Below are 21382 nucleotides of genomic sequence, written 5' to 3'. Positions count from 1 at the left end.
ATGGTAGTGATGTATCTGTCAAAACTCATCAAATTGTACATTTTAAGTATGTATAGTTTGTCTGTAACATATCTAAATAAAGTTGTAAAACATGAAAAAAATTAGTATTGTAAACTGAAAAAAGACAAATAAAAGGATAATTCTCTCTCCGAGTCACTGATTGTACTTTAGAGTAAAATTTTCACAGTGGCTCTTAACTTTCACATTAAGTCATTTAGCAACAAATATCAACGGAGACTTACTTATTCTGCACTGGACATTATTCTAGTTTGTGGTGTGTAAATATTGAATAAACAAATCCTATTCTCACAAAACTTACATAATGGGAAAGAAAACAATTGTATTAAATTGTGATCAGTTCTGGAGTGTGAACAAGATATGCTGGGATCATTGAAATAGGGCCTAAGCACCTGGTTAAGTGAGGGGAGATTATTTTAGGAAACTGATTCTCGGAGGAAGATGAGTTTATCCAGAGGAAAAGAGGGTAGGATACAGCTGAAGGAGTAGCCAAAGCAAGAAGGCAGACAAGCTATTTGTTTTCAGAAACCATGGGTAATTTGGTTTTGCTAAGCATATAGACGTAGGGGAAAATGTGGTGGGAGACAGAGACAGGCTCAGATCAAGTTAGATCAGATTTGGAAGAGCTTTGTTGCACTAAGAAATTGATAATATCTCTCAATTCGGGCCAATGAATGAGAATAGGAAAGTGACATGACCAGCTAGCTATCTGGGTGAGAAAGCTCACCACAGAGGCCTGGAGACCAGGCAAGGGAAATGAATGCCTGAAATAGGGCAGTAGAAATGGAGAGATGGGAAAGGGCAGAAGGAAAGGGCAGAGTTTTTTTAAAGACAAAATCAACAGGACTTGATTTTGATCCAAATACCAATAGGATCTGATGTCTGATGAGATGTAACATGTGGATGGGAAGGAATGTAGGATGAATACCAGATTTTCTGGTTGGGCACTATTCATTGAAAAAGAATACATGAGCAATAACACGTTTGGAGGCAAAAGGAGGACTCTATCAAGTAAGAAGAGATGACAAATTTTATTTCTATCTGGGCATACACAATTTCAGATATCTGTAGAGTGATTAGGTGAAGATGGCTTTTAGGCAGTACCTTGTTCTGGAGTTTGAGAGTGATTTCTGTAGGTTGAATCGGTCTGTAGGCAGTAACTGATTTTCACTTATTAGTTTACTTAGGGAGAAAGATAAATAAGAAGAGTAGAGAAGGGAGCCAGCTATACATGATTAAGACACTGAACTCAAATGAAGAGTGTCACAGAGAACACTCTAGACCTGCATTTTCATTCTCATTAGGGTTTCTCTATGTGCCTACTTTGCTCTTTCTTTGGAGCTTCAATTACTCATATACAGTGGGAATAATAATACAATTCATTTCGCAGGAAATTGTGAGTATTTAATGAGATCACAAAGGTCATATATATATTCATCATTGGTGCTGAGAAAATGTTTCCTTCTGAGATTATATGTGTATATATACAAAGAGAGAGAAAGGGAGGGGCAGGAAGGAGAAAGAAAACAGCCTTTACTAGGTACTTAGGCACTGTTTTAAGCACTTTCACAAGAATTAACTCCTTTAATCCCCACAATCCAATAGAGTGAAAGCGTGTGGGTAAAAGCTCAGACTTGAGCCAGACCGCCTAGTTTCAAATCTTCCCATTTTACAACATGTTCTAAGTAGGCAGGTAGTGGGTACATCGCCAAAGAATAAATAGCGGAGTTTGAAGTAAAATCCAGGCTGACTCTGAGACTCTGACATTTGACTCTAGTATGTCCCTTCAGGCGTACAAAATCTTCTGGCTACCGGGCAGGGAGGGGTTTTGGAATTACTTCTTCCCTCACTAGTGAACTTTCCATGATTGACTTCAGTTCCTCCCTGGGAGTGGCTGATCTTTATAAAAAGACAAATCTACTAATTCCCTAGTTAGAATGTTTCCATCCTTTTAGCATAGCATTCAGTTTAATAGGTCTCTCAATGTTCTAATCTACATTATTTTCAAAGGCTGCCTAATTTGTATTTCTTTCCGTATTCGTACCATTATTTACTTAAGCAGCACTGAGTCTTTAATTTCAGTATTTTCAGCCCCGAGCCAGGACTTCGCCTGGCACGCAGTATGCACTCAATAAATGCTTGCTCAAAGTATGAATGAAATAAAGAACCGCGGAACAGAGACGCTGAGGAGTGTCGGTCTGAGAGTTCCAAAGTTCGGGAGGGGACACGGGGGCGGGCACTGGCTGTCACATGACGAGGCGGGGCAAATCCCATGTGCTCCGCAGCGCCCGGCGCGGCTCCGCCCTCTGCGCCGGTCACGTGGGGGCGCCGGCTGCGCCTGCGGAGAAGCGGTGGCCGCCGAGCGGGATCCGTGCGGGGAGCCGGAAATGGTTGTGGACTACGTCTGTGCGGCTGCGTGGGGCTCGGCCGCGCGGACTGAAGGAGACTGAAGGTAAAGCCGCCATGTCCGGGCCCGACCCGGCCCCCCCACCCCCTCCCCCCGCATCCGCCGCCATCCGGGCCGGGACCGGGTACCCTGCGCCGCCGCCCCGGCGCCCTGGCCCCGCGGCCCTAGCCCGGGCCCCGGCCCGCCAGGGCCCGATCCCCGGCCCACGTGTGCCCGGCCTGGCCCAGCCTGGCTGCTGGGTGGGGGTGGAGGAGCGCGGGGCCGGAATATGCGGTGCCCGCGGGCTGGGAGGGCGCCGGGTTCCCCGGCCGCTAAGTGCCACCTCGGCCCGACCCGAGGAGGCTCCGCGGGCGCAGGCACCGCGGCTCCTGGCCTGTCGCCCCCTCCCCCCTTTGCGGCCCGGCCGCCGGGAAGTGACACGTTGTTCTTTGGCACTGGCCGGCGCTGCGCAGGGAGGGCGCAGGGGAGGGAGACGGCGGCGGCGGGCAGGGAGGAGCCCCCGGCCCCGCCCGCCCTCCGGGCCGACCCTCACTTGTTTCAAAGCGGGTCCTCTTCGGCTGCCGCCCGCCTGGCCTCTTACGGCCCAACTGCTGCCTTTCCTGGCCTCCACTGCTGGGCGGCGGCAGGCCTGGCCTCTGGCCTCGCGCGGGTGCCCCCGCAGCCATCCGCGGCAGGCGTGCCTTGTGTGCCCCTGGGCCAGGCCCCGAACCCGGTGTCCCCGGGTGGGGGGTGGGGACACCACGGCCGAAGCTACTAGCTCCGTTTGTGATCCGGGAGCCTGGTGCCAGCGAGACCTGGAATTTCCGGTCTGGTTGGTCTTGGGCCCCGCGGAGCCAGGTTGATACCCCTCACCTCCCAACCCCAGGCCCTCGGATGCCCAGAACCTGTAGGCCGCACCGTGGATTTATTCTTAACCGAGGGGGTGAGTGAGGGTCTGTTTCAGCAGATCAGGGGGGTGGTTGGAGGTGATGCGGGTTTGACAAGGTGTTGGTGGGGACATAAGTTGGATCTCTTCTGCTCCTTCACCTCCTTGGCACCTCCGGGGCTCGGTGTGGGACCTAGCCTTTGCTTCAACCCCTCCCCCATTCCATTTGCCTTAAGCTTGGGTCCCTTCCCCTTTCCGAGCTCCACTCTTTCCCAACAGGTGCTGGGGGGACCCTGATGTGGCACCAAATGAAATGAACAAAGCTCCACAGCCCACAGGCCCCCCACCTGCCCCATCCCCTGGACTCCCACAGGTAATTAGGGAGGAATTAGGAGAGACTGGGGTGGGAGTGGGGGAGACCAGGCAGCTGGGTCAGGAACAGGTTTCAGCCTCTGGATTTTCCCACCCCTTTCTGTGTCAGGGCAAAGTGCAGCTTCCTGCTGCCAAATTGAGACAAGGCCCCTGGGCTGTTCCCAGGGGCTGTCATGGGGAGGGTACATGTGGACTGTAGAGGCTCTTGCCACGGATCTGCTCCCCTTAGTTCACCAGCTTGAGTTTCTGCCCCACCCGGGTTTCCCCTCTTGCTGAATTCTGGTCTCCCCCCCTTCAGCCAGCGTTTCCCCCGGGGCAGACAGCACCGGTGGTGTTCAGTACGCCTCAAGCGACACAAATGAACACGCCTTCTCAGCCCCGCCAGGTGAGGGGCTGTGGGGAGGGGAGTAAGGGGCCTGGGTGGGAGCCATGTAAAGCTTAGGCCAGTTTGGGCCTAGGATGGAAACTATGAAGGCCCTGTACCTACCCAGTGTCCTGACAGTTGCTATGTGTTCTTTCATGCAGCTCTGCACTTTGCACTATTGATTATTTACAGTGGATGGTCCCTTGGGGAGTACGTAGTTTGTGGGGATGGCATTACTAGGGGTCCTGGTGCCTTGAGAATTGGGAGCAGTGCTTTGGGCCCCACTGCCAACTCCTGCTTCCTAGTTCCTCTTACTGGGAGGTTGCCATTGCTCCATTCCCATCCCTTCTTTCTCTTTGGACTATGGCAGGATACCCTCCAGTTGGTTCTTGCCTTTCTCTGTTCTCTAAATTTTTCCTCACTAAGTGGGAGAGGATTCTTGTCCTGCTTCCTTCATCCCCCCCCCCCCCATCACCTTGGGGATAATTCTCTTCTTTCCTGTCCCCATGTGCTCTCAGGGAGGATTCAGGTCTCTGCAGGTAATACCCCTTTGCTAATCGTGGACTCTCTCCTGGTCTCACCCTATCATCCACCCTAGTCAAGGACTAGACACAGGGACTGGGGGTCCTCAGGGTGGGGATTTGTTTGCGATCCAGGTCCTCAGTCTGAAGCTGATCAATGCATGTTAGGGGTAAATCTTGCAGAATGTGTACCTGGGAACTGGGAGACTGTTGCATGTTAGTGGTTAGCTTCTCAGTACCTTAGGATGGAGTAATGCATGCTGGGGAGTATGTTGCTGAAAGAGGCTTTACTTAGGCATGATGCGTCTGGATGTTAGGAAATCTCTGCAGACGGATAGCCTGGTGGAGGTGATGTGAGTATGCATGGCAGGGAGGGAGTAAATATAGAGTGCGAAGTGTGTACCTGAATTTGGAGGGCACATGTGAGTACAAGAGGCCACTTAACCATCAGTTGGTCAAGTGGGTCTTGGAAGTGTTGGTCCCCATGCTCCGAAGCCCCTGGTACTTCTCTCCAGACTACAGACGTACTGCAATGGCCAGTTTGCTGTCCACTTTCTCCCCTTCCCAATGCCAACTGCCTTCCTCCCTCCTGACAGCACTTCTACCCTAGCCGGGCCCAGCCCCCGAGCAGTGCAGCCTCCCGAGTGCAGAGTGCAGCCCCTGCCCGCCCTGGTCCTGCTGCCCATGTCTACCCTGCTGGATCCCAAGTAATGATGATCCCTTCCCAGATCTCCTACCCAGCCTCCCAGGGGGCCTACTACATCCCTGGACAGGTGAGGCTGGAAGCTACAGAACCTTGTATCCCTATCCTTACCTCCCCAACCCTGACCCTCTAGTCCCATCTCTTCTTGAGAGGTGGGACTTCCTTCTGGTCATTACCCAGAGTTGGCTTGTCTTGTCTTGCCTTACATTCTCTTTGTAGTCTGTGGTATTCATAGCTCCCTCAACTCCTTTCCCCTCCTTCTCCCCCTTCCCCTCCACCAGGGACGTTCTACATATGTTGTCCCGACACAGCAGTATCCTGTGCAGCCGGGAGCCCCAAGCTTCTATCCAGGTGCAAGCCCTACAGAGTTTGGGACCTACGGTAAGCAGGGGAGGGAGTCAGGTGAGACTGTGTCCCAGGGAGCATTTAAACTTGCTTACTAATTCCTAAGACCTTTCCCAGGCTTGTCTCTTGGTCTAAAAATGATAAAGTTAAGAGATAGTAGCGATTGGTGCTTAATATGTAACTGGTACTGGGGGGTTGGTGGGAAGGGGATTTTATACCATTGCTGAGAGTTGGAGTCCTCCCCGTGTCAAGGGATATAGATTAGGCACCAGTTTGAGGGCCTGTTAATAAATATTTCCTGTGACTCTCATTCCATGGTTGGGGGGAACCGATGTAACATGGATTTGGGAGGTTTTTGTAGCTGTTTTTCATTTATGTTCTAGGAAAGGATTAGTCTGTTCTTTATGGCAGTGGTTTCCAAAATTTTTTGATCATCAGGAAAAATTTTGAGTATGTACCTGTAATACATGTATGCTTTTGTTTGTTTATATGTATGCACAATTTAAACAAATAACACTCATGTTGCTTGTCAAAAACAAACAAGTAGAGATTATGGATGAGATTAAAGAATGTATCCCATTTTGGAGACCATTGCTTTAAGGAAGTTTTCCTCATCCTGGGCCCGGTTCATAATGTTACTTTTTGTTTCCTTGCCCCTTTAGCAAAGGGCTGGAGACTGGAACCGGACTCAGGTTGAATGGAACAGGGTTGGCAAATCTGTTTTTATCATTCCCAGCCAAAGACCTGATTCTGTTTCAGGTTAAGTAGTTGCTCTCTCAGAGTATTTGTGTATGTGTTGCTGGGGGTGGGGTGCAAACACCATACCTTATGGGGTAGAAGAAGAACAGACGTAGTCCTGGTAGCTAGTGTGTGGTGGGGAAGGAGTGCCTGCCTACAAGGGGTGTGTGTGTGTCAGTGTCAGGAATTCTTGTAAACGCAGTTCAGACTGGTTCCCCAGCTTTGATAGACACCTAGTTCCCTTGGGGAGGGAGGTGGGGCAGGGCACAGGGCCACCTGTGGGTGATGAGAGGTTCTTGGGTGGTGGGTGGGGTTCAAACAGGCATTTGTATGTGGTTGGGCCCTGACACTGCCACTGTCCTTCCTTTCTGTGTCCCACCCTCTTCTCCCCTCAAGCTGGCGCCTACTACCCAGCCCAGGGTGTGCAGCAATTTCCCACTGGTGTGGCCCCCGCCCCGGTTTTGATGAACCAGCCACCCCAGATTGCTCCCAAGAGGGAGCGGAAGACGGTGAGTAGCAGAAAGGGGCTCTAGGATATCTTGGAAAGGGAGAATCAAGGTCAAGCACATTGTGGGTCAGGGAGCAGGAAGTTGAGGGAGATCTTCAGGTGAGAGTAGGCAGAGAATGGGGATCTGTGAAGTGCTCAGGTTCTTTAAGGTAACTAAGATTTCAGTGTAGGAGCAGCTCACGGGAAGATTGAGGTAGCTGGTGGGGAAATTCCTGAGAGACCTTGGTTCTGGGGTCTGAAAGATCTAAGTTTGGTTTTGGGTTTCTGGTGGCTAGCCTTGGAAATGGTTTGTTTTCTGCGGCCCCACCCCCCCATCCCCCCCCAGTCCTGGAAGCTCTTGAGGCCTCCGCCTCTGCTCAATCCTCAAGCCCTGGGCGTGGTGCCCAGAATAGGGTGCCAGGGCTGGGGAAGCCGCTGAGTCACCCTGGCTCCACCCTCTGGATCTGGGCCCTGCCCCCAGAGATCAGGCAGACAAGCCACAAGTAAGCTGGATGGGTGCTAGAGGGGGGTCCTTGTCCCCAGGGTGTGCAGCCACTGCCTCGGGGACTGCTGGTGGGGCAGGGTTAAGGGAGGGAGGGGCATTGTGATGCCCGGGGCTGCTCTGTGAGGTCAGGGGTGTCTTAGGGATGGGGGCCAGGGCAGGGACTACAAGAGCAGCTGGATGGGTTGACAGTAGAACTCATGGGGTTTCTGGCACTCACCCACCTGCTTCCTGGTGGCGGGTGGGGGGGTTGGCCTGGAGTCTTAGGAGTGGGGCAGGGTGGAGAGGTGGGCTCCTCCTGCTTCCCACTCATCCCATAGCTTTCTTTTCCCAGATCCGAATTCGAGATCCAAATCAAGGAGGGAAGGATATCACAGAGGAGATCATGTCTGGGGCCCGCACCACCTCCACACCCACTCCTCCCCAGGTACTGTCTGTTGTTTGAGTGATGCCCTGGCTGAGATGGCTTTTCTGTCCTGGACTCCCCAGGTTCCTTGATCTTTTCTTCAACTGAGGGATTTATTTCCCTGCTTTCCTGGATTTCTAGGCAGAGCTAAAGTAGAAATGACTCTAGTAAAGAAGGGTTGTGGGACTCTTCAGGGCAAACTTGGTAACCCTTTGTGTCCTGCAGACGGGAGGCGGTCTGGAGCCTCAGGCTAATGGGGAGACACCCCAGGTTGCTGTCATTGTCCGGCCAGGTAAGTAAGCAGATGGGGCAGAGCTTTTAATGGGGAAAGGGGTGAAACAATTTAGAATGCCAAGGAAGTGGAGCAACTTGAACCGGGTGCCAGAGAAGGCTGACTTAGGTTTTGGGTAATGGGATTTTTGAGTGAGGGTGGATTGGATTTTAGATGAGAATGGAAAAGACCTAGGTGGGAGAAGATTGTGGCAGAGCAGGAGGTGTTAGGCTGGGAATGCTTTGACTGGGAGGAGGAACAACAGCAGTGAAAGACTTGCCTTTAATTACTCGTTCTTCCTGTGGTGCAGATGACCGGTCGCAGGGAGCAATCATTGGGGACCGGCCAGGGCTGCCTGGCCCAGAGCACAGCCCTTCAGAATCCCAGCCTTCATCACCTTCTCCGACCCCATCACCACCCCCAATCTTGGAACCGGGGTCTGAGCCTAATGTTGCAGTCCTGGGGTCTATTCCTGGGGACACTATGACAACGGGGATGATACAGATGTCTGTAGAAGAATCAACAACCCCCATGCCCTGTGAACCTGGGGAGCCATACTGCCTCTCTCCAGAACCTGCTCCCCTTGCTGAACCCATACTGGAAGTAGAAGTGACGCTTAGCAAACAAGTTTCAGAATCTGAGTTCCCTTCCAGTCCTCTCCAGGTTGCCACCCCCCTGGCATCTCACAAGGTGGAAATTCTTCCTGAGCCTAATGGCACGGTCCCATCTGAAGATTTGGAACCAGAGGTGGAGTCAAGCCCGGAGCTTGCCCCTCTCCCTCCCTCAGTTTGTCCTTCTGAATCCCCCATGCCTGTTGCTCCAACTGCCCAACCCGAGGAACTGCTCAATGGAGCCCCCTCGCCACCAGCTGTGGACTTAAGCCCGGTCAGTGAGCCAGAGGATCAGACCAAGGAGGTTACAGCATCAGTGGCTCCCCCTACTGTCCTAGCTGCCACTCCAGCTGTGGCTCCCCCAGCTGCTTCCCCTGCTCAGGAGGAGGATGTGGAGGAAGAGGAAGAAGAGGAAGAAGAAGGAGAAGCAGGAGAACCTGAGAGTGAGAAGGGTGGAGAGGAACCACTCCCCCCAGAGAGCACCCCTCTTCCAGCTCACCAGTCCCAGAATTTGGAGGCGGCGGCAGCCACCCAAGGTAAGGTGTGGCTGGATGGTTGAGGTGGGGCAGGTTGGAGGGTGGGGTTCTTGTTCTTCATTGGTGATGTCCCATTTGTGCCTTTGTGCCTGGGTCAGAGAAGCCCTGTAATGGAACCTAAGGGCTTTTAAGGAATTTAAATTAAAGGATTTTAAATCTAGAGACTTAAAAAGGAATTACTGTACAGTGGCTACTTTTTATTTTTCCCAGGGGTTAGGGGTATTCCTTAAATTCTTCCCACTCCTTTTTTTTTTTTTTAATCCCCTAAATAGTGGCAGTATCTGTGCCAAAGAGGAGACGGAAGATTAAGGAGCTCAATAAGAAGGAGACTGTAGGAGACCTTCTGGATGCTTTCAAGGAGGTAAGGGAGCAGAAAGTAGCAGAGGGAGAAGGGCAAGGTTTGAGTATGGAAGTGGTCACACTGCAACCAAAACAGAATGTCCAATGGTTACAGGTGAACCCAGGAGTACCAGAAGTGGAAAATCAGCCTCCTGTAGGCAGTAATTCCAGCCCCGAGCCTGAGGGCACCAGTGTGCCCCCACGGCCTGAGGAGGCAGATGAGACCTGGGACTCAAAGGAAGACAAGATTCAAAATGCTGAGAACATTCAGCCCGGGGAACAGAAGTATGAATATAAGTCAGGTATGCTGTAGGAGGGGTTGAAAAGGGCTAGGTGTTCTTGTCAGGGCCTCAGGAGAGAACAGTGTGATTGCTTCATCCTGTTTTCCTTGCAGATCAGTGGAAGCCTCTAAACCTTGAGGAGAAAAAGCGTTATGACCGTGAGTTCCTGCTTGGCTTTCAGTTCATATTTGCCAGTATGCAGAAGCCAGAGGGATTGCCCCATATCAGTGACGTGGTGTTGGATAAGGTTGGTAGGCTTGAGGGAAAGGGGGAGTTTGGGCTGGTTGGCTGGCTTGAGGAGGAGACTGAGGTCCTGAAAGAGTGGTCAGTAGCCCTAGCCTGTTTCTGATAACCTTCCCTATCCTTTTCACAGGCCAATAAGACACCATTGCGGTCACTGGATCCTACTAGACTTCAAGGCATAAATTGTGGCCCAGACTTCACTCCGTCCTTTGCCAACCTTGGCCGACCAGCCCTTAGCAACCGTGGGCCCCCAAGGGGTGGGCCAGGTGGGGAGCTGCCCCGAGGGCCGGTGAGTGGGACTGGCAAAGGGAGTGGGGGTGGTGACTCCCTGTATGTCATTATGGGGTGGGGAGAAGCCTGCCCTGGAGTGTGTGGTAGTGGTGTCACAGGTTGTGCTAACTAGTTCTGTGTCTTCTCCCCATTTCTTGCTTAGCAGGCTGGTCTGGGACCCCGGCGCTCTCAGCAGGGGCCCCGAAAGGAACCACGCAAGATTATTGCCACAGTGTCAATGACTGAAGATATAAAGCTGAACAAAGCTGAGAAGGCCTGGAAACCCAGCAGCAAGCGGACGGCAGCTGATAAGGACCGAGGGGAAGAGGATGCTGATGGTAGCAAAACCCAGGTACCTGCAAGTTGTGCTTTGGTCTCCATGTCTTCCCGAGGTCTGCCCTCCGAGCCAGCCTTACCTTCTTTGCCTCTGTCCATTCTCATCACTAGTTTCTATCTAAGTCCCCACTAACCTCTCCATCCCTCCCAGTGGCCCCTGTTCTTCTGAGAACTTCACTGGATCCTGTGTCTTCTCTGTCCCCTCTCCTCCCAGGACCTGTTCCGCAGGGTGCGCTCCATCTTGAATAAGCTGACACCCCAGATGTTCCAGCAGCTGATGAAGCAAGTGACACAGCTGGCCATCGACACTGAGGAACGCCTCAAAGGGGTCATTGACCTTATCTTCGAGAAGGCCATTTCAGAGCCCAACTTCTCTGTGGCCTATGCCAACATGTGCCGCTGCCTCATGGCGGTTAGTTTCCACTGTTTTCTAAGTGGTCTAGCTTCTCACTTCTTTTCTTAAGACTCTGAGTCCAGCTTCTTGGTTCTCCTCCAGCCTGTGCTGTTGGTGGCAGCCAGAAGGAGGCAGAGCCAGGGCCAGAGGTCTTCCTGGGTCAGGTAGTTGGAGACTCTTGGAGGGTTCTCTCTGCCCTGGACTGGTCTGAATGTGACATTCTCTTTGACATACAGCTGAAAGTGCCCACTACAGAAAAGCCAACAGTGACTGTGAACTTCCGGAAACTGTTGTTGAATCGATGTCAGAAGGAGTTTGAAAAGGACAAAGATGATGATGAGGTTTTTGAGAAGAAGCAAAAAGAGATGGATGAAGCTGCTACGGTGAGAGAAAATCCCCCAATTCCACTGCCCACCCAGATGTTACTCAGCTGCAGAAGTTGGGGTGGGGATAGTGGTGTTTGAGGGGTTTCTCTGCCTTAGGACATGAGTTCTTGCTGCTAGGTTTAGAAATCTAGCTAGTGGAGGAGAGAACGGTTTTAGCCGAGTGGCTGGGTTTCTTTTTGATGTGATCCCTGTCCCATGACCGGCAGGCAGAGGAACGGGGACGCCTGAAGGAAGAGCTAGAAGAGGCTCGAGACATTGCCCGGCGGCGCTCTTTAGGGAACATAAAGTTCATCGGGGAGTTGTTCAAACTGAAGATGTTAACGGAGGCGATAATGCACGACTGTGTGGTTAAACTACTTAAGAACCATGATGAAGAGTCCCTCGAATGCCTTTGCCGTCTGCTCACCACCATTGGCAAAGACCTGGACTTTGAAAAGGCCAAGGTAGGGGTCCTGGGATATGGGAGAGGGATATGGGAGAGCACATGTCGTATGCTGTCCACTGACAAGCACCCTCTGCAGCTGTTGTGTGTAAGTCACTGAGGCACAGTGGTGGAGCTGAGGCCTGTGGAGGGGCAGGGCCTATAGCTGAGAGGTGAGGTCTTAGAAGTTCCTGACCTGATCCCTTTGCTTTTTGCTAGCCCCGAATGGATCAGTATTTCAACCAGATGGAAAAAATCATTAAGGAAAAGAAGACTTCATCCCGGATCCGCTTTATGCTGCAAGATGTACTGGATCTGCGACGGGTATGCGTCCTCTCGTTTGCACTGTTTGTCTGCTGCCTCTGACCCCATAGCCACCAGATCCTGACGCTGTTTGGCCTTCTCTGATGTAATTATCTTGTGACTGGCCTGTCCCCACAGAGCAATTGGGTGCCACGCCGAGGGGACCAGGGTCCCAAGACAATTGACCAGATCCACAAGGAGGCTGAGATGGAGGAGCATCGGGAGCACATAAAAGTGCAGCAGCTAATGGCCAAGGGCAGCGACAAGCGTCGGGGTGGCCCTCCAGGCCCACCCATCAGTGAGTTTGAAGCTGGGACTGAGGATGGACAGTGTGAGGGGTTATGCTTTCCATTGATGACTTCTTGTTAGTGCCACGTGTCTGGGCCACTGAGACCCCATGATGGAACTGAGGATCTGAGGAAAGGAGACTGAGGGCAGCCCAGGGGAACAGGGTTGCTGGGACTTACTCATTATTCCAGTGTGCTTTCCTTTTTGTCCCAGGCCGTGGCCTTCCACTTGTGGATGATGGTGGCTGGAACACAGTCCCCATCAGCAAGGGCAGCCGCCCTATTGACACCTCACGACTTACCAAGATCACAAAGGTAGGGGTGTGTTCTTTGGAGAGGGTAATAGGAGAATAAAGGGGTCATACAGGCCTTAAGCACAGGTTTGGATCTTAGTCTCCTCACTTTCTGAGGTTGGGAAGATGACAGCTGAATTTTCTCCCTTAAGACAAACTGGTTAGATTTCTAGACAGGACTGCCAACGCTAGGGGAATGTATTCGCATTGGTCTGGACCGGTGGTCAGACACTGACATGCAAACCAAATCCAGCCATTCCTTGCTTCTGTACAGCCCACAAGCTAAGGATGAAAGTTTCTGCATTTTTTAATGGTTGAACAAGATCAAAAAGTGAATGATACTGACAAATTATATAAAATTTTAATTTCAGTGTCTATAATTTTATGGAAATATAACCTCACTAATTCCTCTAATCATTGTCTGTGATTGCTTTTGTGCTGCAGCGGCAGAGTTGAGTAGTTGAAACTGTGTGGCCTGCAAAGCTTAAAATATCTAGCCCTTTACAGGAAAAGTGTGCCAGGCCCCCAGTTTAGGCCACTTGCAGCTGTGTGTGGTGGGGGATGGCTGGGGCTTTGGCTAGGTCAGACCCATGACTCTCCTCCGCTCCCTTTCCTTCCTCAGCCTGGCTCCATTGATTCTAACAACCAGCTTTTTGCACCTGGAGGGCGATTGAGCTGGGGCAAGGGCAGCAGTGGAGGCTCAGGAGCCAAGCCCTCTGACGCAGGTATGGAGGCCACTGTAAGGAGCTGAGTGGTTATTAATCAGTGCTCTTGAGGGCAGAGCCTTGTCTGTACAGAAGGCTCTCAGTATAGAATAGTTAGATAATATTGGCAGTGTGTACTTGGTACTAGGGAGTGAGCAACTTTAGTGTCGGGACTGGGATCAAGTGTCCTAAACTGGCCAGTAGGAAATAGAATGTAAGAAAATAAAGACTTTATTTGGGTTTTCTGCCTCCCCAGCATCAGAAGCTGCTCGTCCAGCTACTAGTACCTTGAATCGCTTCTCAGCCCTTCAACAAGCAGTTCCTACAGAAAGCACAGATAACAGACGTGTGGTACAGAGGTGAGGTTTCCTTGGTGTCTTTGTTCCTCACACTGAGAGTACTGAGTGGGTTTTGGCTGTTGCCATAGGAATTCTCACACCTGTAATGCTCAGAGCTGGCTGAGACTGGGGCATATTCCTGATGCCAAGGACAAGGCCTGACAATTGCTCAGCATGTCGGATAGTTGACTGAGAGGGTACCTGGGCAGTTCAGGTGAGAGATAACGTGCCTGTCTTTTTTCCAGGAGTAGCTTAAGCCGAGAACGAGGTGAGAAAGCTGGGGACCGAGGAGACCGCCTAGAGCGGAGTGAACGGGGAGGTGACCGTGGGGACCGGCTTGATCGTGCACGGACACCTGCCACCAAGCGGAGCTTCAGCAAGGAAGTGGAGGAGCGGAGTAGAGAGCGGCCCTCCCAGCCTGAGGGACTGCGCAAGGCAGCAAGCCTTACAGAGGATCGGGACCGTGGGCGGGATGCTGGTAAGGGTCTGGGACGGGGAGGGTAGGGAAGGGTATGGGCTGGTTTGGGATTAGCCAGTCCCCAGACTGTCTTCAGGGCTCCGGATCCTGTGTGCTAGGAGGACTGGAAGTGAAGAATCTCTGATCTATTTTTCTCTGCTCAGTGAAGCGAGAAGCTGCCCTGCCTCCTGTGAGCCCCCCAAAGGCAGCGCTTTCTGAAGAGGAGCTGGAGAAGAAATCCAGGGCCATCATTGAAGAATACCTCCATCTCAATGACATGAAGGTAGGCAGTGGGAGCGGTCTGAGCGCTGGTAGTGGGTGGCAAGGGGCCTGTGCTGACAGGCATGGGTGTAGGGTCTGGGCCAGACAGTAACTGCTCTCCCTCCTGTGCCCTGCGCCCCTGCAGGAGGCAGTGCAGTGCGTGCAGGAGTTGGCCTCGCCCTCGCTGCTCTTCATCTTTGTGCGGCACGGCATCGAGTCCACACTAGAGCGGAGCGCCATTGCCCGTGAGCATATGGGGCGGCTGCTGCACCAGCTGCTCTGTGCTGGGCACCTCTCCACTGCTCAGTACTACCAAGGGTATGATCAACTTCTGTGGGCCTCCTCCTTTTACATACCCACTAATTCCCCTCCTTTCTAGGACCTGTGGAACCTTGGATAAGGGTGTAGGCTCCTCTGCCATCCTGGTCAGCATTATTTGTGGCAGGGATGGGGTGAGCCACCTAAGGACAAGGAGGCTTAGCTTGAGATAATTGTCCCATATTTAGGAAATGTTCCTGAGGGGCTCCACAGTTGATCCTTTAGCCATGCCGTTGTTGCCCCAGAAGGAGGGTGGGAGTATGTCTTTCCTAGGTGGGGTGTCTTTCGTAGGTTGACCTGACTTTGAATTCTCTTTGCAGGCTGTATGAAATCCTGGAATTGGCTGAAGACATGGAAATTGACATCCCTCACGTGTGGCTCTACCTAGCAGAACTGGTAACGCCCATTCTGCAGGATGGTGGGGTGCCCATGGGGGAGCTGTTCAGGTAAGCCCCCCTTTGGTGGAATTCAGGGGAGATTAAGACAGGAAGAAGAGTAGGGGTGGAGAGGGAAGAGAGCTCTAGCAGTTTAGACCCGTGGGTCTAGGGAGGGGTGTGATAGTGTGTTGAGAAGATGTGGGAGGCTATCAACACTGGACTTTTCTTTTGTAGGGAGATTACAAAACCTCTGAGACCCCTGGGCAAGGCTGCTTCCCTGTTGCTAGAGATCCTGGGGCTCCTGTGCAAAAGCATGGTGAGTGGGAGTCTTTTAAGGGTCATGTGTTGAGGGCTTCTCTTCCCACCATGCAGTTTTGGCTGTTGGTGGTAACCCTGAATAAGTTTCATGGTCCTTTTGGTGGGGTGGGGTTAATGGTGATGGTAGTGCTGTGTTGGTACTTGGGAGAGGAAATGCCGAGGCTGGCACTTTTCCCTTAGGCCAGCTCCTGTCCTGGGTTCTGGCCAAGGCTGGAGAATGGGAACCTAAGGCCCTAAGCCCCTGGTTGATTGATTCATTCATTCAGTTAGCCTCTTTTAAAACATTTACCACATACTATGCAATGGAAACACAGCAGTGAATAAAACAGTTGGGAAACAAGTTGGAAGAGAAAAAAGTAAGAAATGACAGCTTAATAAAAACAACAGTGTGAAGTAAAGTGTGAAATAAGTAGTTGAAATGGAGTGCCTTAAGGACTGTGAGGTTGAGGGTGGGGGTGTCTGTTTGGTAGGTTCATGACAGAAAGCCTTCCTGGAAGGGAACCAAAGCTGCTTTGTGAAGGTTAATTTTGACTAGCGAAGTGGAAAGGTGAAATGGGAAAGGCAAGTTGGGTATGGTACCTAGTGATGCATAGTTTTGAAAGAATTATCTAGAACTTAGAGGAATGAGACTTTGAATTGAAAAGAATTGTTCTTTCAGCATCATGTTAATTCTTTTAGGTAGAAATATGTAGCAGGATAATTTCTGTTTAAAAGAAAAAGCATGTTGAACTACTTATTTATTTAATTGACTCTAAGGTACCATAGATCATAGTACACTTTATTTACGCACTGCTAAGAAAGAAAAGACTTACGATCATATTTTTTAAATGTGATGATGTGTGAACTGTGTGACAACTTAAGGTTTTAGTGGTGTTAAAATGAGCGTTTTTGAAATCCGTGAACTATGGTGATTTTGTTATGGGTTGATGTCATCACTGTGAATATCTGTTACTGTGAAACAGTGATGCATTTGTCATCTCTTGCCCCTTACGGAAAATGGACTCAGGCTGCTGCTTACGTGAAGATTTCTGATTTGCATTGGGGGTGGTTAGGGGTTATGTATGCTTCTAAAATTTTCTGGGCTTGGGACTCAAATAAGCATACTTGTTAGAAATTGTTTCCCCCATAAGCATTTATTGAAATAATGAAAACTAAGCTATTTATAAAAAAAAGAAATGTAGATGAGTGTGGAAGGCTTGGATGAGATATATGGATTTGGTTGTTTACCTTTTGTGGTCCAGTAATTCTTTGAGAATCTCATGACAGCTAATTGACACTTTCCTAGAGGCTCTCAGGCCATCCCCCCTAGATCTGAGCACTGTGGCGGATGAGTTCTTGTGACTGCGGGTGGTTGTTTGACTGATGTCTGTGGTACTAGACCATAGGCATGGACGGACTGTTCCTATTCAGTACCTTTATAGCATCCTGAGCTGCTAGCAGGCATTTAGTGGGTTTTTAGTATGTATTTATTAGATGACATTTGTGGAGCTGCTAAGAGTCTTGGAGATAAAGAGTTGCTAAGTTGGTCTTATGTTTTTCAGGGTCCCAAAAAGGTGGGGATGCTGTGGCGAGAGGCTGGACTCAGCTGGAAGGAATTTCTTCCTGAAGGCCAGGATGTCGGTGCATTCATCACTGCACAGGTTTGTGGCTGGAATTAGGTTAACTCTAGCATTTGGGGCTGGCCTCTTCCCTCTTCCCTCATCTCACATGAGGTACTTACCTCTTAACTGTGGGCCTTTTTGCTTGCAGAAGTTGGAGTACACTTTGGGAGAGGAGTCAGAATCCCCTGGCCAGAGGCTGCTCTCCTCCGAGGAGCTGAGCAGGCAGCTGGAGAAGCTGCTGAAGGAGAACAGCAGTAACCAGCGGGTGTTTGACTGGATAGAGGTATATTTCTCATGGATATTGGGGGAGACGGTAAAGGAGATGTGGCTCTTGACGTGTGGGTGGGGGCAGCAAGAATTCAGGCACAATTCAGAACTTACGGGCCATTTGTTTCTCTTTCTCCTGCACAGTCCAACCTGAGTGAGCAGCAGGTAGCATCCAACACATTAGTTCGAGCCCTCATGACAACTGTCTGCTATTCTGCAATTATCTGTAAGAGGCACCGGGGAGTTAGTGGGGCAAGGGTGGGCCCAACAGACACGTGGAGGGAGGGAGGTTTTGGTTTTTGCGTCTGGTTCTGAACCAGGTTGATGGTGCATTATTCCACTTAGACCCTGTCTTCCTCCCTGTAGTTGAGACTCCTCTCCGAGTGGACGTTGCGGTGCTGAAAGCGCGAGCGAAACTGCTACAGAAATACCTGTGTGATGAGCAGAAGGAGTTGCAGGCGCTTTATGCCCTCCAGGCCCTTGTAGTGACCTTAGAACAGCCTCCCAGTAAGAGCCAGACCACATGGGTGGGGGTGGGTTGGAGAAGCTACCAGACAGTAGGGGGCAGTCGTGGAAATGGTCTCAAGCCAAGAAAAGTGAGTGGTCATTGGAGAGCAGAATACCCCGATGGTTCAGTTTTTCCCCTGCAACACTTGTTTCCTTACCTACAAGTGGAAGGAGTTAGATCTGGGCTTCAAGATTATCTATTTTGTGCCTAGCCAGCTGTTAGATGCCTGGAATGCAGAGGTGATAAATGGTAATATTTCCCAAGTATCGTGTATTCTCTCTGCCTGGCACAGGGCTGGGATACTTTTCTTTGCCTCAATTCTCACAACTATTGTTTAGGGTAGATGATGTTGCCCCCTTTTCCCTATTGGGAAACTGAGGCTTAGGTTAACATGCCCGAGGTTATGTATTCAGCAAATAGGTATGTGCCAGGACATTGGGATATTGGCAGTGATTAGGTCAAACATAATTCCCATGTTGGCATGGGTTCAGATGATGTTGGAAGATGGGTCCTGCAGGATGCTCTCTGGGGGAGTATACCTAGTCAGAGAGAATGAGTGGGAATCGACAAATGGGGGCTGAATGACAAATGGGAGGGGGAGAGTTGACAGGAAAGAACTGTGTATGTAAAAGAAGGCCCTGCGGTAGAAAAGAGGACACAAGGTAAAAGAACTGCTGAAAGGCCAGCGTGGGAGAGCACAGCAGCCAGTCATGTGCAGCAAGATGGGTGGAGAGATGGACGTGGGCAGGATATGCAGGGCTGTGTAAGCCATGGGATGAGTTTTAGGCTTTAGCCGAAGGACAGGGAAAGGCCTTTGTGGGATTTTAAGTAAGGATTTTACACATTCTCTTAGTTTTTAGATCATACTTGGCCATTAGTGGAAATAGTGGTTTGGAGTAGGGTGAGTGTGAATGTGGCAGGATCAGCAGATCATGAGCATATTGGTAGTGGCTGAACCTCACTGGTGGCAATGGAGATGGGAGACAAGTGGGTAGATTCAAGACATAAGTAGCTGGGTGTGGGGGGGTGATGAGAAATTGGAAGTCATATATGACTCCCAGGATGGTTTTAGCAGGTGAGATGTTAGGGTGCCATTCACCTGGCAGTAGGGAACACCAGATCAAGTTGAGTTTGCTCATGCTGAGTTTTTGGTCCCCTGCGTGCGGGTAATCACAGATCTCAGGCAGACGGCTGGGTATCTGAATTCATTTGGAGAGAGGAAGAGGTCAGGGCTGGAGGCCAGTCTCTTGAGTTGCTGGCACAGGGCAACTAACATACGTGTAAGTCACAGGAGGGTATAGGATTGCCCACTGGATGGAACCTTAGGGAGGTAGAGGTCCTACAGGGAGGGACCAAAGGACAGAACCCTTTGAACAACAGGCAGAGTAATTTTAGGAAAGGGAAGTGGTCAGTAATACTTGATGCTGTTTGAGAGTTCCACAGGAGCAGGCCTGAAAATTAGGGCTTCTGGGGTGTGAAAACATGGAAGCCACCCTGGCAGAAACAGTATTTGGGGGAACAAGGGGAAGAATCTGGATTGGAAAGGACAGAATAATATTTGACGGAACCAGGAATAAAAGAAACGAAAACAAGTGTAGACAAAATCTTTGAATTCAATCAATCTCTTGTCAAAAGGCAAAAAAACAAAACAAAACCCAAAAACCACTTTTGTTCGGCTGTAAAGAGATAGTGGTTGTAAAGGAAGATGTTTTTGTGTTTAAACGAGAGAAAGTTGGGCTTGAAAATACAGGGCAGAAAGGATATTTGATTGTATAGGGTCCCCAGGGTGGGTGTGCATGGGATTTGGAGAACAAGCTTTGCTGCTATTGCTGTGCGATGGGGGTGGGAAGCTGTCCACAGGCAGTGGTTGTGGATTTGAGAGTGTGTGTGCCCTGAGGAACATTCTGGCTTACAGCTTGTTTTAGGCAGCTCAGTCTGCGTTTCACCCAGGCCTGGACCTAGATCTATTCTTTTACTGAGAAGAAATGTATTCACTACACAGCCTTCCTTTGCTTTAAGGAATGTAATGTTTGCTTTGGAAAGACTGCCAGTGCAGTGTGAGGAATGGGATGGATTATGTTCAGGGACTATAGGACAAGTGCTTCGGAAGGCTTACGAGTAGCTAGGGGTGCGGGAGAAAGGGGGTCAAAGCAGAGGGTGCTTGAATTGAGCCAAATGAATTGCACTAGGAAGGTGATTAAAATGTGACAAGAGAAAGGATGTTCCTGGCAAAGGCTATATAGCTTGTGTGGAAGTATCAGGGCCAGAGAAGGGTGTGTGTATTCAGAAGATGTGTGAAAAGTAAGAGGAGGTTGAGATCAAGAATTTGTCAGGTATACCACAGCAGCACATTTTGGGTGGCATGTCTTGAAAAGAAAAAAGGTTTGTCAGGATCTGTAATGGGGGCCAGTGAATGAAGTTCCAGTTTATACCCTTGAATTTTGTGAGAGATACATCTCAGACTTCTGTGATTCCCCAAATTCAGGAGTACAAATTCTGCATAATTTTCTCCATTTATATATAACTTGAGTGGAGAAGTTTGAAGCTGCTGGGGTGAGGCTGGGTAGGTGTTTTAAGTGTTGGCCAAGTGACTCATTCTTCCACACCAGTCTCTTAGATTATGAGATTAGCATCCTGTCAGAGACCTAGTCGCTCTGGAATGACCAGACACATTTGAACACGGTGGGTCAGGACTGTTTCAACGGTGGAGCTTAGGGGAGGGATCCCTGGGGAGGTGGGATGGGGGTGGGAGGAGTATGTCTCTAACTGTTATCCTGCCTGCTTGCAGACCTGCTTCGGATGTTCTTTGATGCGCTGTATGACGAGGATGTGGTGAAGGAGGATGCCTTCTATAGCTGGGAGAGTAGCAAGGACCCCGCTGAGCAGCAGGGCAAGGGCGTGGCCCTTAAATCTGTCACAGCTTTCTTCAAATGGCTTCGTGAGGCAGAGGAGGAGGAGTCTGACCACAACTGAGGGTGGGTGGGGCCGGGGACTTGGAGCCCCATGGACACTCGATGGCCAAGCCAGCCGCCCGGACTGCAGGGGGGCGGCAGCAGCGGCGGTGGCAGTGGGTGCCTGTAGTGCGATGTGTCTGAGCTAATAAAGTGGCTGAAGAGGCAGGATGGCTTGGGGCTGCCTGGGGCCCCCCTCCAGGATGCTGCCAGGTGTCCTTCTCCCCCTGGGGCACAGAGATATATTATATATAAAGTCTTGAAATTTGGTGTGTCTTGGGGGGGGCACCACTGCCTGCCCCTGGGGTCTTTTTTTTATTTTCTGAAAATCACTCTTGGGACTGCCGTCCTCGCTGCTGGGGGCATATGCCCCAGCCCCTGCACCACCCCTGCTGCTGCCTGGGCAGGGGGAAGGGGGGGCACGGTGCCTGTAATTATTAAACATGAATTCAATTAAGCTCACTGCCTCTCTGCTTTATGGCCTGCTCCCTCTGGAGACGGAGTCTGGATAGGTGGGCTGCCTCCTTTCCAGAGCTGGCACTGTAGCACTTCCCGGTGGTAACTTGGCACCCCTCTTGCCTCT

General features: G+C 50.7%; 1 protein-coding gene and 1 non-coding gene across 10 annotated transcripts; both read left to right on the top strand.

Moving 5' to 3' along the window:
- The first annotated feature begins 2321 nt into the window (after positions 1 to 2321).
- On the top strand, positions 2322 to 21256 carry EIF4G1 (eukaryotic translation initiation factor 4 gamma 1). Of its 9 annotated transcripts, none has more exons than XM_074366713.1 (33): positions 2322 to 2470; positions 3291 to 3347; positions 3570 to 3663; positions 3961 to 4047; positions 5144 to 5320; positions 5532 to 5631; positions 6730 to 6842; positions 7657 to 7749; positions 7954 to 8020; positions 8310 to 9146; positions 9419 to 9507; positions 9601 to 9787; positions 9880 to 10013; positions 10140 to 10298; positions 10446 to 10631; positions 10830 to 11027; positions 11246 to 11392; positions 11602 to 11838; positions 12036 to 12140; positions 12258 to 12417; positions 12621 to 12721; positions 13322 to 13424; positions 13660 to 13762; positions 13987 to 14219; positions 14363 to 14481; positions 14605 to 14777; positions 15098 to 15223; positions 15389 to 15470; positions 17014 to 17112; positions 17222 to 17356; positions 17485 to 17566; positions 17707 to 17847; positions 20637 to 21256. In XM_074366713.1, exons 3-33 carry the CDS (start codon positions 3604 to 3606, stop codon positions 20819 to 20821), a joined length of 4818 nt encoding a protein of 1605 aa, XP_074222814.1. In that variant the 5' UTR covers positions 2322 to 2470; positions 3291 to 3347; positions 3570 to 3603; the 3' UTR covers positions 20822 to 21256. The 9 variants fall into 9 exon arrangements, with proteins under 9 accessions (XP_074222814.1, XP_074222804.1, XP_074222797.1 ...); XM_074366703.1 differs by having other exon boundaries at positions 10443 to 10631; XM_074366696.1 differs by having other exon boundaries at positions 9583 to 9787.
- Positions 12466 to 12541, top strand: LOC123618139 (small nucleolar RNA SNORD66). Its single transcript, XR_006726544.1, has one exon. It is a non-coding gene; the product is annotated as a small nucleolar RNA SNORD66 (small nucleolar RNA).
- Positions 21257 to 21382: the final 126 nt, after the last annotated feature.

This window comes from Camelus bactrianus, chromosome 1, assembly GCF_048773025.1.
Source record: "Camelus bactrianus isolate YW-2024 breed Bactrian camel chromosome 1, ASM4877302v1, whole genome shotgun sequence".
Lineage (NCBI taxonomy): Eukaryota > Metazoa > Chordata > Mammalia > Artiodactyla > Camelidae > Camelus > Camelus bactrianus.
This window is presented reverse-complemented; position numbering and strand designations above follow the sequence as displayed.